The 16,967-nt window shown below is 38.8% G+C and overlaps 2 protein-coding genes across 8 annotated transcripts in view; both read left to right on the top strand.

Moving 5' to 3' along the window:
- The window catches only part of PHLDB2 (pleckstrin homology like domain family B member 2), a 70,466-nt gene extending 66,841 nt beyond the window's left edge, over window positions 1-3,625 (top strand). For all 7 annotated transcript variants that reach the window (XM_085304929.1, XM_085304930.1, XM_085304925.1 and 4 more), the window contains 2 exons: window positions 846-931; window positions 1,696-3,625. In XM_085304929.1, the coding sequence (XP_085161055.1) occupies window positions 846-931; window positions 1,696-1,836 (227 nt within the window). In that variant the 3' untranslated portion in view covers window positions 1,837-3,625. The remainder of the gene's footprint in view (window positions 1-845; window positions 932-1,695) is intronic.
- A 1,230-nt stretch (window positions 3,626-4,855) lies between these two features.
- Window positions 4,856-13,224, top strand: ABHD10 (abhydrolase domain containing 10, depalmitoylase). Its single transcript, XM_085304924.1, has 5 exons — window positions 4,856-4,975; window positions 8,458-8,641; window positions 9,539-9,650; window positions 10,641-10,778; window positions 12,349-13,224. The coding sequence occupies exons 1-5, from the start codon at window positions 4,873-4,875 to the stop codon at window positions 12,688-12,690; spliced, it is 879 nt and encodes a 292-aa protein (XP_085161050.1). The 5' UTR covers window positions 4,856-4,872; the 3' UTR covers window positions 12,691-13,224.
- Window positions 13,225-16,967: the final 3,743 nt, after the last annotated feature.

Below are 16,967 nucleotides of genomic sequence, written 5' to 3'. Positions count from 1 at the left end.
ACCTCTTATTACCTCTAATTAATTTGGCTTTTACCATAGGTGTCACAGAGTAAGAGTGTACAGACGATTATAGTGCTGCTGCAGCTGCTGCACAGAAGCTTGCCTGCAACCTGTTAGCCTCACAGGTTAAACATTAAATAAATATTAATAAATATATAATAAATATTAGCCTGAGACTATAGATTTATTGTAAATAGGAAGAAGCACTTCTAAACAAATAAAAGCACTAATGCTGTTCTAATGTAAAGCTTTTACTATCAGATTTTATCTCAGATTTGCTTTTCATAGCAGTTTTTCTTTGAAGGAAAACCATGGATCTTGCCCTGCTAGCTTTGTTTTAACAGTTCAGCAGTATGTGAAGTCTTGGCTGGTTTATGAGATGACTGGCCATCCAGTAGTCTAAACAGTACAGACAGTTGGCGGGAATTCTTGCCCTAGCTGAGATTATGTGGATTTCTCTCTTCTACTTAGCTACCAATGGAATTGGAAGAACTTAATATCTCAGAGACATCTGTGCCTCTGTTAGCTAAAACTGGACAAAAGGTTCAGATGCTTTAGTGAAGGCACGGACTTACAAATAGATAGGAAAATTGCAAAAGCCTTATTTCCTTGGAAACCAAGCTGAAAAGAAGACAAATTAAATAGAAGTAGGAAATATATCTCTTTTTAACTCAACTGTTGTACTGATAACAGAGGTTGAAAATTACTGGGGCATTTCACAAGCAGAAGTACTAGTCAGTCATTTATATCAGCTGACAGATGTGGAAATGAAAATTACCCTTGTGTTTCTTGAAGTACTGTGTTTATCTCAGTTTTCAAAAGCCATTCTCTCTTTTCCGTTTTAGACAAACATGAAACGAAATTAAAAGGTGTAATATATTTTCAAGCTATTGAAGAAGTCTATTATGATCATCTAAAGAATGCATATAAGGTAATCTTTGTTACTGTTGTTTTAACTGAGTATTATATGGCAGTACCTAAAGTGCAGTAGCTTTTGTAAATACAAAGGGAGAGTTGACAGTATAAAAACYCCTGCACATAAACAAAGTGGAGTAAAAGGAAGATGAAGCCAGATCACTAATAATCATTACTTTTTTATCAGTGAAAATAGAGATAGGAGAGAGAGAGTCTGTGTGCCAAGTGTTCGTTCCACATAGGATTTGCTGGAGGAATTCTTTAGCCCTACTGTTGGCTAGACCACTGAATTCAGTGGCTTTGGCAAATCAAGAGATGGCAGTATGCCCCGACCATAGGGAGGGAGTTAATTGGTACCTGCAGCTGATGGCATCCCCTTGCCTTACATGTACAATTAGAAGGGCTGTGAACTCTCTGAACTTGTATTTTGCACCTGGACTTGTTTCAGGTGAAGTGCTTTTGACCTCTGAATGGGGTGCCTAAGGAATTACTTGTTGTTTGGACATGAAACAACTATTGGGAGCCTTGTACTGCTGTATAATAACTAAGAGTAGAAGTATATCATTTAAAAAAAAAAAAAGTATTTGTGCTGGGTGCAAGCACTTTAAACACATCTCTGCTTCCAAGACTGCACTGTAGGATGTAGTGCTCAGCATTTTGCATTGCATTGTTTTCCTTAACTCTGTCCTAAATCTCCCTGTAAATAAATTTTACTTATAGTGCCAATAAATTGGTTTCATTTCATTCTTTTGATATCCTTCTTTCTTCTTTTTGTTTTAGAGTCCCAATCCACTACTTACTTTCAGTGTTAAGACACATGACCGGATATACTATATGGTTGCTCCTACACCAGAAGCCATGAGAATATGGATGGATGTTATTGTTACAGGCGCAGAAGGCTACACCCACTTCATGTTATAATAAAATGGGGCAATAGGGCACATTGCAATAACTTAACATATGAAGTTAGCCATATGTAGTAAAATCTGAAAAAACACATACATTGCTGGCGAATGCTCAGAAATATCCTCCTTATGATGTGCACCCAAAACCGCAGAATGAAAGGGTTTTATAAATGCATTGAAAAGGAGGACCTGTTGATTGTTTTAGTTGATCTGTACAGGAGCAGAAGAGTTAAAGCTGTTGAATCATAGTGCTCTGAAATGGAAAATTAGGCAATTTAAGTGACAGCATTTTGATTCAGTGATAGTTCTGTACAAATTCTCCTATACAGAGAATGTCTTCATAAGCATACTAAACAGTTTACAAATGTGTGTGTTCTCATCAGTATGCAAAAATTCTAGTAATGGAACAAAAAGGTATAACAGCATATATTTTAATATGCAGCATTTGACATTTATAGATGATGAGCTGACTTTTTAAAACTCTTTTAATCAAGTATTTTATAAAAAATAAAAATAAAAAGCAACCCTAAGGTACACACACTTGCCTTAGCAGTTGAATATTACAACAGAGCCAAAGAGTTATAAAATCCCTGTATCATAATGTTTCTTTTTTCCCACACTTAGTTATACTTTAGCTTTCTATAATGGTGCCAAATAGTGCCAAAACTCTTCCTGACTTTTAACATAATTACATTGTTACAATATTCTATATGGTCAGATAACCCAGTTGCACCAACTGGATATTTAAAGTCCACATCTGTGGAGTCAACAACAAGAGGGTAGCTTTATAAATGGTTGATTTTTTTCCCCTACAAGGTGATATTAAAAAATATATATATATATTATTTTAGAAGGAAACTTTTCATAAGGAAGTGTTTTCTTAATCTGCCTTGTTGAATAGATTGAGCTGATCTTGCATCAATTTTCTTTTGATGTAGTCGGGTCCTAGTATGGTTCTAATCTTACTCTGTGCCAAGTGAACACACTACTCAAATGTCTCAGATATTGATCCCTGTGAAGCCAGTGTCAAAACATCTACCTATCTGAATTCATTAAGCCAGGATTTCAGTCCAGAACATTTTTTTACATGCATGTCTGCACAGAGTAATGCTGTCAAATGGAATACAAATAAAGAGGCAAGTTCTCAGCGTTTACACTAAGCAGTGTATAAATTTTTTAAAAAATAGAAGTTTTAAGTAACTGAATCTGAGGAAGAGTGGTCACCAATTTAAAACCACTTTCACGTTCTTGACTAATACTGCAAAAACGTATTTAATGGAACAATTTCAAGAAAGTCTCATATATTATGACTTTAAAAAGGGTCCCCATTCCAGTAATCATGTATGTGCTATGTGGTCTGTGTAACTGAAGACAGTGCATTAGACATTTTTCTGTAATGAAAATGGCTTTTGATGGAGCAAATTAAAAACTGAAAGCAGAATAAAAATAGGCTGACAGAATATTTTACTGTACTTTTAAAACCCTGTATCTGTAATGAACGGGTATGTATTCTTTTTTTGTGGTATACACAGGTGACATGGTTGGTCTAGCATGATGTACACCACTTCTGACTTGAATCATGAAAGAAGGGACAGTTATCATCTGTGCAGATCACCATAAGAAGCTTGTAATCTAATGATTTAAAGCACTATCAGAAATTAATTGCTTTGGTTTATATAATTAATATTGTTTCCTGATGTATCTTGATTTTACTTATAAGTATGGTTATAAAGGTTTTCTAATCACGATTTTTGTATCCTGCATGATGCAATGAAGGCATTTCAATAAATGTTTTTAAAAATGCATTTGTTTTAAATATTCACCTGATTCTTCATTTTGAGATTTTTCAGCTTTTAAATAATTTTGGATACACTTGTGTAAGCAATTTTGTATTTCTCAGTAATAATGAATCTAAGCAATCCAAATTTTTCCCTATAAAACAGATACAAAAAATAATCTTTCAGAAATGGCAGTCCAGTTAGGAGTGTAGTCTGTTCATTGTATGTATCTAACTTTCTCATTTGTACAGTCCACCTAGTTTGAAAATTGTAAGTAAACAGCTCTGGAAACTGAAAAAGAAATTTTAACTACAAAAGAGAAATTGCTGAATTTCAAAATTTTCAGTTTGCCTTCTGTTTTGATTGTGACTGATGGCAGGAGATGTTAGGGCTCTCATCATAGGAGTTTTTGCAGTTTCGACCCTTTCAGTATGTTTTCTGTTGTCGTTACACACACAGAGTAGCGTGTTTTGTGTTCGTGGACATCAAGACGAAGTAACGTAAGCAGTTTTTCCCTGTACTGCACCGGCAGGCTCCATTTTTCATGGTGAGTCTGTGAGGACCAGGGGAGCCAGGTGCACCCTTACTGTTAAGCATCTCCGGGCTGGAGACTTTCCAAGCGCACAGGCTGCACCTGGACACCTCAGCTGCTGCGCTCCTTGGCTGGCCCTTAGCTCCGTAGGCACCGACTTCTTGTACCGTTATTTTCCGTCTTTTCGGAGGACTATAAAAAGTACTGGGTGCATTCCCGAAGTAAAACCGTGTTTGGACAACCTTGGCTTTATTTGCCTGGACCAGTATTGCTCCGGAGTGGARTAACGGTTAACTAAACACTAGTTACGTCCGATGGCCAGCAGATGGAGAAATTGCTAAGCCCCAGTGCTGCCAGACGGGTGCCCGAGGGAGGGGCGGTGGGTCTTGAAAGAGCCTTTCCGGCCGAGCCTGTAGGAGCCGGTAACTACGTACAACACRGTAGCTGATATCCGCACGGCTAGAGGCCACCTCAAGTACTCGGTTTTTTTAGACTGCCTCTTACCAGCCGCTTACAGAGAGGCCCCTACCGAGGAGCACCCCCGCGGAACGCACCCCGCGCAGGGCTCACTTCACCTCCCCGCTCCCGACACCCCCTAACGGCCGCGGGGCAGCGGGGCAGCGCCGCCTGCCCCGCGGCCAGCGCACGCGCGCCCCTTCCCGGCAGGCCGCAGGCGGGAGGGGGCGCGTGCGCACTGAGGCGCCTCCTCGCCCGCCGCCGTGCGGGGCGGGCGCTGGCGGCCATGGCGGCGGCGGCGGCGCGCGCGGTGCGGGGGCTGGTGCGGGGCGGCGCTGCCGCGGCGGGCTGCCTGGGGCGGGGTGGCCGCCCTGTGCCGGGGCTCCCGGGTAAGGGAAGGGCCGCGGAGCGCCTCTGCCGGTCTTCCTGCGCTGCTCTGCGGGCGCCGGSCGGCCGGGGGGGAGGGGGCGGGGCGCCCGACCGTTAAAGTCCGTTGGCGGGCGCGTGACGGGTGCGCGTGCGCTGCGGCCCGCTTTGCAGCCTGAGCGGGGAGGAGGCCCGGGGGGGCGCAGGGGTCGCGGGAAGCTTCCCCGCGGCGCGGCGGCTGCTCCTTCCTCCGCTCCTGCTGCCGCTTCCTCAGGAGCTGCCAAGAGGAGGAGGTGGCCCAGGCCCCGCGCTTGGGTGGGTGTGAGATGTGCCGGAGGGTGAGGCCTCGACAGGCCCTGTTGGCCTCCGCTGTTGAGCAGGGTGTACACTTGCCCAAGCACAAGGCCGCGGTCTCGCTCTTCCAGACCCAGTGTTTCTCTGGTTTGTTGAGGTTTGTCCGGTTTCCTAAACCTGACAGCAAACTGTTTGCTTTCCTTGCTGAGAGAGTGAACCTCATATGAGGTTGCTGAAAGTAGAAATGAATAAAAGTGTTTGCTGCTGCTAAAGGCACATGTTGTGTGCCTGCATAAAAAGTGCTTGCAATGATTTTTCTTTTCCTGGAAGATTAGAAGAAAATGGTTATAGGATGATAATATCTGATTGTTTAGTGTGCTCTTAGGTACTCTGAGAGAGGGCTAAGCAGCAGTTCCCAATGGTGTCCTCGTGGGTTTCTTAACTCTGTAGTCTCCGCGATTGCATAAAACAAAAGGGTGGTCAGTGTAGAGGCCATTATTTAGAAGAGCTACATTTGTCTGCTACTGCTCTTTGCAGTGAGTAGGTTACAGTGCTTGAGCATCCCAAATTATTCAGCGGATGTCCTGGGCTTTTGGTAAAGGTTTCCACCTGTGTAGTATCATTTATGATTGCTGTTGGTCATAACACAAAATTGCACAGTGCCTCCATAGTATCAGACAAAGCTCCTGGGTTTCCCTGCAGTTAGCTGTTGCCAACAGTAATTTGTGGTAATCTGCACCCTTCAGAAATGCTTCCCTGGTCTTTCTGGGGTCTCAGTGAGATCTGGAGAAGAAATTACTGGGTGGATGTTCAGTTATTAATGTTTTTGACCACGCTAAAGAGAATCCTGATTCGTGTGGATTGTACTTCAGGTTGGCTGGCTGGGCTGGTGGCTTTAGGTTTTTGCATTATTTAGGTTAGGATTGCTGGTGGTGCACTAACAGTGACGCTTGTCAAATGTACAAGGCTAGTTTGTGGGGTATCTTAGATAGCAGTTGTCTTGTAGCTGCAGTTTAAATCTTGCTCAGTGACAGAGTTTGAGGGCACCCTCCAGAGTGCTGCAGGGTGGAAACCAACCCCTGCAGAGGTGGCCATGAGAGTTTATGGGAGAGAAAAATATTCCTAATTCTTTCTGTCAAGTTCAGCACTTTCTGGTGTATCTAATCTCTTGCTGGCAGCTGAAGAAGTGGCTGACTTACTGGCACAGACAGGCAAACAAAAAGCTGTAGTGTAGATACGTCTGAACAAATACACCTTTACTGTGATATTTATTCCCCTTCAAAATAACTGCAGCATAGTAGGATAAGGTAGTAGTAGGATAAAAAACTGTCCCAACTTTTCAGGAAAGATTTTTTATTATTTTTTCAATCTGTAGTTCCAATTTTTAACTTAAATTTTAACTGTTAGTGTTTTGTAATATCCAGCATCTTTCCTGCATGCACCTTTACTCATGCATGTACAAATTAATACAAAAAGCTTGACTGTAACCTCTCTGAAAACAGAATCCAATGCTGCAGAGCAGTTAAATGGTGTGAATACTGCCAAGGCCTGTTTTTGCACAGTTTATCTACCAGTTACGTAACCAGGGAGCCCTCATCTTTCATTTGGGGTAGTGTGGGCTTTGTACCCCACTACTGATTTGCAGTATTCGTGTCCTCTTTTATTCTAAAAATTAAGAGTATCAGAGTTTTATCAGAAGTCTAGACCAAGCTTTCAGTTTAGCAAGTTATCTTGCAAAGTGGGATAATAAAGTAGATTAGTTCTTGCTGTCACCTCTGTATAGATCACTTACCTTCACCCACAATAGACAGCTAAACTTAGATTAAATATGGTAATGCTGGTTGAGATTCATTGCAGTATTAATGATAATGAGTACTTTCTTCTTTGTTTGAAACCAGCTCAAATTTTTGATGATTATTAATATGAATAACAGTCCAACCTAATGTTCACTTTCAAAGTATGTCTGGTTTGCTATCTTGAGCAAAACAAAATATGTCATAAGTTCTCAGTACACCAGCAGGAAGACTTTCTTCTAATAATGTGTAGCAGATCACGTTGCCAGAAGTTGAACTAAACAATCTTACATTTTTTAAATATTTGCAAATACTTAGATTTGTAAAGTGGTATTTTATTCTGAGTAGATGTAGAACAGCATGAACAATAGAATAGTTTATCTGCCCTGGCAAGAATATACCAAATCATGTGGTGGGATATCTGTGCCTCTTTAGAAGATGATTAAGAACGTCACAGATCTGCAGAGGTCAACTCTGTTTCTTCTTATGGGACGTGTTCAGTTGTATTCTGTATTTACAGAAAATGTAGAGGTTTTTTGTTTTTGTTTTTTTATTTTCTGTGCTTCATATCTGGGAAAAAAAGACTCGTGTTAAAAATGGCACATGCTAAATAACTTGACAGAGCCTATCACCTTACTTATTTTCAGTATTATTGACAATAATACTTAGCTTAAGCAGAAATAGCTGTTGATGACATGCCCCCAAAAGGCTAGATATTATTTACTTATTGGCTATTTTTTTTTAGTTTTGGTTAATGGTCGATGCCAATGTTGGTTTATGTTCATCATGTTAGAAAAGGTAAAATTGCAAGCTTCTTTCTCAGTTCCCACTTTCTTTTATAACCTTTCCCCTTGTGTCTGTCTCCTGCGTAGATTTTTTGGATGTGGAGTTTTGACCCACTTGCGGTTTTGACCTTCAGTTGTAACTTTCCTCAGAAGTTTGCCGTCTTACGTAATTGTAAACTTCCTTTCATGCATAGTACTTCAGTCCCAAAGTTGTATTTATTGATATTCACTCCTGAAAAAACAAAAGGAAAAATAAAGTTAAACAGATGGAAAAGTATCGTTTCATGTGAAAATAAGTAAACATTCAAGATRATATAAAAGCTGAGGGAAAAGGAGGTATAGCAGACCTTGGCATTCAGCTTCTGTCAACGCCTTTGCTAATTGCTGGGTCAGCTGCTTATGTGGTTGGCGCTAAATGATCTGAGAATGAATCTCAGTCGGTTCTGCCTTCCAGGTTGATCAATAGTAGTTATAACCACTGAAGAATGTAGTGGAGACTATTTTTTTTCACTTGAGCCTAATTATGTTATTTTCAAATAATATRCCGATATTTCCTGAACCACAGTTTTATAAAATATTAGTATTTCTGCCAAAGTTATCATGATGGTTGTACTAAATAGCTCTTTCTATCAGTTTGCAGGCCGAAATCATCGGTTAGCTTCCTTACTCGACCAGATCGACCAAATCTAGCTTACCATAGACTAAAAGGCAGGAATCCAGGGATTATTTTCCTTCCAGGCCTTAATTCAAATATGAACGGTCAGAAAGCAATTGCCCTTGAGGATTTCTGCAACTCTCTAGGTCATGCCTTCATCAGGTACATTCAGAGTGGTGTTCTCAAGAAAATGAAACAATTGTATCATCATTTGGAAGAGGGGGGAATGGTTTTAGCAGAAAAAAAATCCATAAGTACTGAGATTAATTTTCCTTAATCTCTTAGTAGTAAATGTAGACTTTGGCATTTGGTTTGGAACATGGGCTCTGTTTTTTAAAAAGATTAAAAGTATCTCCGTTGCAGTGATAATGTGCATTTGAAACCTAGGCTTTGTCTTTTGAGAGACTGAGGTAAATCATGTAAATATGTATTCTGAAAGTAATTCAGAAAACTGTGATAAATTTCTGTAGTCTAGTCAGTACTGTGTGCTATGTTCAGGCTGCAAGCACAAAAAGAAAGGAAAAAGCTTACAAATTCTGGGTGTAGGGACAGGAATTCTGATTTTTGTGAATTATCACTGTTAGCATTCTTTTTAACTGCAAGATCTGATTAAACTATCCAGTGACTTGTATGATTTTAGAGGATCTTGTACGTAATTGGTGAGATTCTCCTTTGATAGGCTRGTGGAATGCTGAGTTTTATAAGTATTTCTAATTGGTAATATTTGAAAGAGTCTTTTACATATTAAAAATATCTTTAAAAATGCAGCTTGTCACATTTTTGCTAAAAGGGAAATTCTATGTGTCTGGGAGTTATCCTAGTAAATTTGGTTATTTGTATGTCACAGTATAAGAATAGTGCATCACCTCATTGTATATGTTGCATTTAAATCTCCTTTCATGTGATTTTTGGATGCTAAAGATAAGCAGGACCAAGTAGGAAAGTAAGCAATGTGATACATTGTCATCTGTTTAATTTTGATTAAATAGTACCGTTTCATTAGATTTTGTGTAGCTGCAGATAGTACTACAAATCTCATTTTTATGGTTACTTTTGCAGATTTGACTATACAGGATGTGGAAGTTCAAATGGTAATATCGAGGAGTGCACGATAGGGAAATGGAGAAAGGATGTTCTATCTATATTGGATGAACTTACAGATGGACCACAGGTTATATTTTATTTCTATGTATAGTACATTTTCCTCCCTCAAGATAGAGCATTATGTACTTGAAAATGTGCTACAGAAGCTCTGGTAAACAATAGTTTCTATTTACAGTCTCTTTCTCGTAACAACTTGCACTCTCAAGATGATTAATTTGAAATCAGTCAGATTCGTAGGACGTCTTTCACACGCATGTAGATTGCAGAACCATCTGGAGGTCACTTAGTCAGGCCCCTAACTAGGACAAGGACTGTCACTGCAGTGGGTCAGATCAGTCTAGGCTTTGTCCTGAGGAGTCTCGGAAATTCTGAGGATGAAGTTTCCACCTGACCTCTCTGGGCAGCCTGTTCTAGTGCTGCACTGCCCTCCTAGTGAAAAAGCTTTTCCATGTCTAAATGGTAGTGTCCAGGTGCTGATGAATTAACTAATTAAAAAGACTTTAACGGTAGCATTAAAAGTTAAGATACTGTGTATATGGTAAAATACCTAACAAAATTGTCAGCGGAAGCAGCATTTGGTTTCTTCTTTAATTTTAGAAGTGAAATGTAGATGCTCATTCAACTACTGTGTGGAACTTGAGAACTGCTGCCACCTGGAAATACCCCAGTATTTTGTTAAAACCTTTTTGTACTACAAATTGCTTTCGTTGGTCCCTGTCATTGCACTGAGCCTTTGTGATGTGCGTTTATTTTAAGAAAGAAGCATAAAATATGCATGTGGTACTGAATTGTTTCACCTCTCATTTTGTTTACAGTGTTTCAGTGCCAGTCAGCAATAACCAGCCATGCCAAACAAAAAAATAAAATACCAGATCTTGTGGTGCTTACTCAGGCAAAATTTCCACTGGAGATGACAGCAGTTCTGCCTGGGTAAGGACAGCAGGATTGTGCCCGAGGTTTAAATAGTTAAACAGATGAAAGCTGATGTTTTGTGAAAGAAAAACATAAAATATTAGATGCTTCCTGTACAATAACGTCTTGTTTCCTCTCTTTTAAGATTCTGGTGGGCTCCAGCTTAGGGGGATGGCTGATGCTTCATGCTGCAGTGGCACGCCCAGATAAAGTAGCTGCTCTAGTTGGAGTAGCTGTAGCAGCAGATCATCTTGTAACAACTTTTAACAGGCTTCCCATTGAGGTAAATGCTCATGATTGGCTTTTGTGCAAGCTAAACTCTATCAAACATTTAATATAGTGTGTTGTTCAAATGCTGTACTGAGCCTGCACATCTTCTGGTAATTTTTCTGTGGGTATGTTGGAGGTAAACTGAAAGCTTACATTAATTTGAAAATCTGAAAAATACTGTGCTTCTGCTGTGAAGCTAATGTGAATACTGCCTAGAATGTGTTTATGTGGCATATAGGACATGGAGTTACAAATGGCTGTTGTTCAGCAATCCATTAGATGCCAGTGTTAAAGATTTTATACTTGCATTCAAATTGGATTGAATCTATTCAGCTTATTGGGTATAAGGTGAATAGGATTGTGCTTTCAAGGGTGAAGAAGTAGCTGTTAAAGTAGTTGAAATGATATTGGGTGAGATAAATCTGACACAGGCCCTGCATAGAAAGGGAATTCTTCAGATCAGTGTGTTYGTAAAGAATCTGTGAGATCTAGATGGCACAAAGTCTTTCTTCACGTTGCCTGCTTAATGGCACTCGGTCTTCAGGAAAGTAAATTGGTTGTAATAACGTTACAAAGAAATATGTCAGCAAATAACTCATACTGTAGAATAATTAAAATTTTTTTTTGATAATATTCTAGTATCATTACCTAAAGCTTTATTCATACATGAGTTTAAGCTTTACTGATCATGAGTAGGCTTACTTTTGACATCTGTTTATGGCTTATTAATTAAATAGATTGAAAAAATTAGTGTCTTACATCGTGTCTTATAAAGAACTATTTCTTATCCTTTATGCTGAGTTTTTTTTCCAAAAGAGGGAAAATTGTGAAGAACAACAATGATGCTTTTTAAAAGATACTTATTATGGGTTGGTTCAGGTTAAATGAGACAGAAGTCACAGGTAGTTAGGATGTACAATGTACAAAAAAACTAAACATTTTTGGTAGATATTACTCTTCTTGTGTGTAGCAGTCAAGTTAGTATTATGCTGACGTAAATTTAATCTATTTATTACGACGTATTTTGTGCTTTATTTATCAGAGGAAATGGAAGATAAACAGATAGAAAATACTGACTTGACTTGATCAAAAATTATTTTCCTTAAACCCTACGGATATACAGATCTGTCTTCAGAGTCAGGAAATATAGTATTTAAACATTACTATTATGGCAAAGCCAGAAAAAACTCATCACTGGAAAATTACCGTTTCCTTGGAGCCTCCTTGTTTGAGGTTCAGTGAATTGATTGAAGCCAGAAAGACCTACTGTTTATTGTGGTTGTATATCTTTTTCTTTCAGACAGATTCTGTCTGAGAATCTTAATTTAGCTGGGGATTATTAACTAGATGAATTGCAGGAGAGAGGCGCAGTGTAGCTTTTGTGGCAGGGTAGGGGTTTTGTCTTCTCAGATGCTGGAAGGCAGGCAGGAATATACCTTCTCTGCTAATAGGACTGGGCAAAATGAAATGTAAAAAGTCTGAGGAGATTTAGTGCATTTAGAGCAGAAATGAAAAAACTGGGGCACTCTAAAGAATTCATAACATCTTGCTTGTGTATTATTTGGTTTTTTTTATATATATAGGCACAAAAAGAAATAGAAGAAAAAGGCGAATGGAAGTTGCCAACAAAGCATAGCGAGGAAGGCTATTACTCTCTGACATATGACTTCATTAGAGAAGCAGAAAACCACTGTGTGTTGAATAGTCCTATTCCTGTAACGTGTCCCATAAGACTTATTCATGGCATGAAGGATGATGACGTCCCTTGGCAGATCTCTATGCAAGTTGCAGATCGCGTTCTGAGCAAAGATGTGGATGTTATCCTCCGCAAAGCTGGCCAGCATCGTATGAGTGACAAGGAAGATACAAAGCTTCTTGTGAATACCGTTGATGATTTAATTGACAAGCTGACAACACTAGCATAAGCTGTATGGTAGCATAGATGCTTGAAGTCTGCACCTGACTGCCTTTCATGAGTAGTGGAAGCCATGTTCTTAGAAAGGTGATGCCAGGGTTGTGACTATCACAGTAAGAACCAGAGCTTTAACTGCTGTTCCTTACCTCTGTTTTGTAAATACACGTGTTTTTATTAATGCTGCATTTGCACAGATAGTTATAATGTGAAGAGAGTGCTGCTGTTTGCTTTAAAATCTCTCCTTCACCACTTACACCTTTTTTTTTTTTTCCACAAGCTTCCTACACTGTTTTGTAATGAAATGCTTACCTTTCTTATTTCGTGCCAGTGGTTCATTTTGTTACTACTTGGCCTGTACAGTACAACTTAATTTTGTCATTTCTTTGACACCTTTACTGTATTGGACTTTATGCTCTAACATTATTGTTTTATTTCTGAAACCTTTCTGTGCAAGTCAAATTACAATCTAAGTGTTCAGCGAAGTTACTGTCATTAGAAATAGAGTAAATAAACRTGAAGCATAATAAATAGATTTCAAATAAAATGATGGTAGTGTCCTTAAATAGTGTTAAAATTGTAAAAGAAAAAAAAAAGGCATGTGAATCCCTGATGGTGTGCTTGGAGTGCTGGTTAAGGAATCAGTTATTTTGGATTTGTTTAAGAGTAAATCAAGACAAAGTTTTACAGAGATGAATAACCATAGGCCTGTTACGGGACTACCCACATGCCACGTGTAGGAATCCCAATGCTACTGTCTTAAGAGCCTGAGCATTCAGTGTCTTGAAGTGCATAGAATCCCATAAGTAGGATTWATGTCCCCTTTTCCAGGCTACCTTTGTATAACATTTCATTTGTGAGACTACTTATTAAGGGAATAATACGTAATCTTGGCGTAAAGCAAACTGAAGTTGCATCAATATTGTGACCCATTTACTTCTGTGATAATTGCTTAAAAGTGAGGATTATAAGACCGTACATCCTCATTGCCTCTCTTCTATGTATAGATTATCAGGAACAGGGTCTTCTGGAGTTAACTTGCGGTCTGCAGTTGTAAACGTGAACAACTTTTAACTGAAACGTAGAGGTAACTATTAGATAGTCCTTGTAATATAAGTTACTTAGAATTTAATAGTATATGCATTTAATTACAAATGTGACTATTACCTGTCCTTTGTCCAGAAGTAAGATGTCATTCAYGCATTTGGAACAGAGATCAGAGCTTAGATGAGAGGTTGGAATCAGTTCCGTTTGCCTTGATATGAAACCTCAGTAAGAAACATTTAGTAGTTTCTAGCTTTGCTATTTTAAATAGTAGGTGGCATCCCTATTGATACCCAGAAGACTAAGGCTTCTGGGGGCAAGGTATTTCTATAGGATTTGTCTTTTTCAGTGTTAGCATTCTCAGTAGAAGCTCATCGTACAGAGCCTTACTGAGGAACTCATTTAATAAATAATAATAAAAATCTAAATTTCAGATGATTTGTTTGGAGTAGGATTTTAGTTAGGCTTCAACACAGGAGGGAGGGGGGAGGCTTTGATGTGAAACTTTTTGATCCTGGTAGGAGGATATAAGAGATGGCTCTAGCTCAAAAGAGACCTATAGTAAGGTTATAGTATAGGTGTGACCCTTCTAATTTAAGGGGACTATGTCCATAATTCAATTCATTTAGCTCAGGAATATCTGTCTTAGGAATTGCATCATTCCATGGAATGTTTTCCAAGTATTTCTGTCCTCTGTATACTCTGTGTCTACTTCTGAAGGGAGTAGACATTTCTACCAGCATGAGTATGCAATTCATTACTTTCTTAAGCTTTGAAGACTTGTAAATACATAACATTGAGGAAAAATGAATAAGATGGTTTATGAAAATTGCTCACGCACTTCTATTCTTGAAGGTTGAGTTGTGTTCACCTATATGTATTTCTAACAGTTACCTTCTTTATATGCATTCATATGACTGTTGCATCTAATACAACCTGAAAAATAGATTTGTGAGAGTTCTAAAGGGACAGTCAAATCAAAATTAAGTTACTTTAAAACTTTTTGCTGTTCACTTACCTATGGAAACTTCTTTTTTTGATTCACTTGTCATAGCTATTAGATTACTTTGTCTCTTAAAGGAAGAAATAGATAAAGCAGATTGCAGTAGTCCGGAATTACTTCAATTTAATTAAGGCACAATGTGTTTTCTTTCACATTTATTAAAGAAGTTATTTCAGTAGCTGTAAAGTTCTGAGTGCTTTTTTTTGTTTGTTTGTTTTTTGTTTTTTTTTTTCCTGAATGGACCTTGTCCCTATATACAACCAGTTGAATGTATGTATGCTGTTTGGTTTAGCAGTTTGGCAAAGTCTTTATATCTCTGCATAGAGATTCCCTTGGAAGAATCACACTGTATTCCTTCCAAGGTTCACCTTGACCTTTATCAAGCAATKTATATCTCATGGGTAAAGTCTTTTTGTTGCAGTGCCTTAGAGCAAGATAAGTGAAAACAAAGATGAAGAGGAGGAGTTGTTTTCAATTTTGTTTTGGTTTTTAATTCTGTTTTGATATCATCTGGGTAGTCCATCAAGAGGTAGACCTCATGTAGGTAGACCTTTTCCTCTGAATTTGCCGCAGTAATTCCATCGGTATTGCTCTTGCGGGCGTAGCGTTTTCTGCATGTTCRTGCTGGAATGTACCAGCGTGTTGGTTACTGCAGCTGGACATGTGCCGATGCCTGAAAGAAGGGCTGTGTGATAACCAGTGTCCTCYGCTGCATTCTCTGCTCCTGTGTCGGTGGTGCCACAGCTGTACTGCTAGCTGCAGCAGCAGAAACTGAAGAAAAACAGCTAAAGGCGCAGCTTTCCCGCTGTAGCATCTCTGAAACCAGAGATATTTACCAACCACTCATAACTAGCTCTTGGTTTATCAGGGAGTCTTGACAGTCTCTAATGTCATATTCACATGTTAAGGTGTCATTTGTATTATACTTGGTAGCATGTTTTGCCTTGGGAGGTAGTGCCTATAGCATCTCTGTCATCTTTGCCGGTAGATGCCTAGATAGTGAATTACTTTTAATGTTAGTCATGGTTTAAAAAACTATTTCTCTTTYGTAGAAATTCCACATTAAACTAATGTGTTACATCTCTAGAAGGAAAGCTTTGCATGGTGCAGATTTTTGGAATCCTTTCTAACGGAGTCTTAGGTTCCYTTTTTTWWTTTTTTTCCCCCCTGTGGACRGCTGATTTGCTGCCAAGTACAAAGTRTATTTTACGAAAGTGTAACATACATCTCTTCAACAGTATGCTGGATTTGCACAAAATGACCTGAGTCTTCTCCACTTCCAAATGTGCCGACTCGTATGTTGTGGTGTTTGGAGGGTTTTTTTTTCTTTAAATTTCTTAGTCTACACTTAGTTATTGTCAGTAATTCTCTTTACTTAAGCTAGTATTACTGTCTTTCACTTCTTACAGGACTGAAATGTTGTACGGATGTGTCAGGGCAGGGAGTGTTGTCACAGCACAAGGAAGCTCTGGGCRCTGACAGAGGAATTCAGCTGCTAGTGTAGTTACTTTTTGATCAAACAATACTAGTTGAATAAGCACTTAGAGATTATTTTATTTATTTATAATAATTAAATTACATAACATGAATTCCTGCCAAGGAGCTTTACCAGCTCGCTTCAACTGTCCATAGTCCTTATCCAGTGATGCTTTTGTTTCAGATCTGCTGCAAAATATTTGAAACTACTTGAAACCTAACTTGTGAAGCAAACTTTAAATCTGCGTACTAAAGAACCCACCAAAATGGTGAGAAATGCTTTCTAGGTTTCAGGAACTACTCTGCAGGGGACCAGTGTGTATTGAAAGGATCCGTAAAACTTACTAACCTTCTTTACTGGTTACTTTTCCACTGATTTTTTCCTGGTAAGCAAATGCTCTTCTTCTGTGTCACAGTTTTCTATAAATTTTTATCTTTTCATATATTCCACTTGTTTTGACTTTTCTGTTGTTTGGCTTAGTATTACATGCAGCAGCCTTTTTTGAGTTAACTGGTTTCATGTGTTTTCTGTTCAAGCCAGTTTATTTTCTCTTGCTTTAACATTAAATATAAACAAAACACTGTTCACAAAAAGACTCCTCGTTGGATAGGCCTCAGAGGAGCTGCCTCCTGCTGTTTCATTTTTATGTTAATTTTTGATTAAGTGCTTTCTCTTGGACACATTGTTTATTCATTGGGGCTGAGATTGATGGTACCATACTTTTTATATCAAGTAAAAAGATGCCTAGAGAGAAACTCCCAACCCG

This window comes from Rhea americana, unplaced genomic scaffold (assembly GCF_003343005.1).
Source record: "Rhea americana isolate MKP2758 unplaced genomic scaffold, rheAme1 scaffold_213, whole genome shotgun sequence".
NCBI classification, from domain to species: domain Eukaryota; kingdom Metazoa; phylum Chordata; class Aves; order Rheiformes; family Rheidae; genus Rhea; species Rhea americana.
The sequence above is the reverse complement of the archived record's forward strand: the minus strand, read 5'-3'. Positions and strand labels throughout refer to the sequence as shown.

What these genes read in the sequence shown, in the direction of transcription:
- ABHD10 (XM_085304924.1), top strand. Translation starts at nt 4,873, where the DNA reads ATGGCGGCGGCGGCGGCGCGCGCGGTGCGGGGGCTGGTGCGGGGCGGC. An exon ending in AACTTACAGATGGACCACAG is followed by an intron (nt 9,651 to 10,640) that starts GTTATATTTTAT and finishes CTCTCTTTTAAG; the next exon opens with ATTCTGGTGGGCTCCAGCTT. An exon ending in TTAACAGGCTTCCCATTGAG is followed by an intron (nt 10,779 to 12,348) that starts GTAAATGCTCAT and finishes TTATATATATAG; the next exon opens with GCACAAAAAGAAATAGAAGA.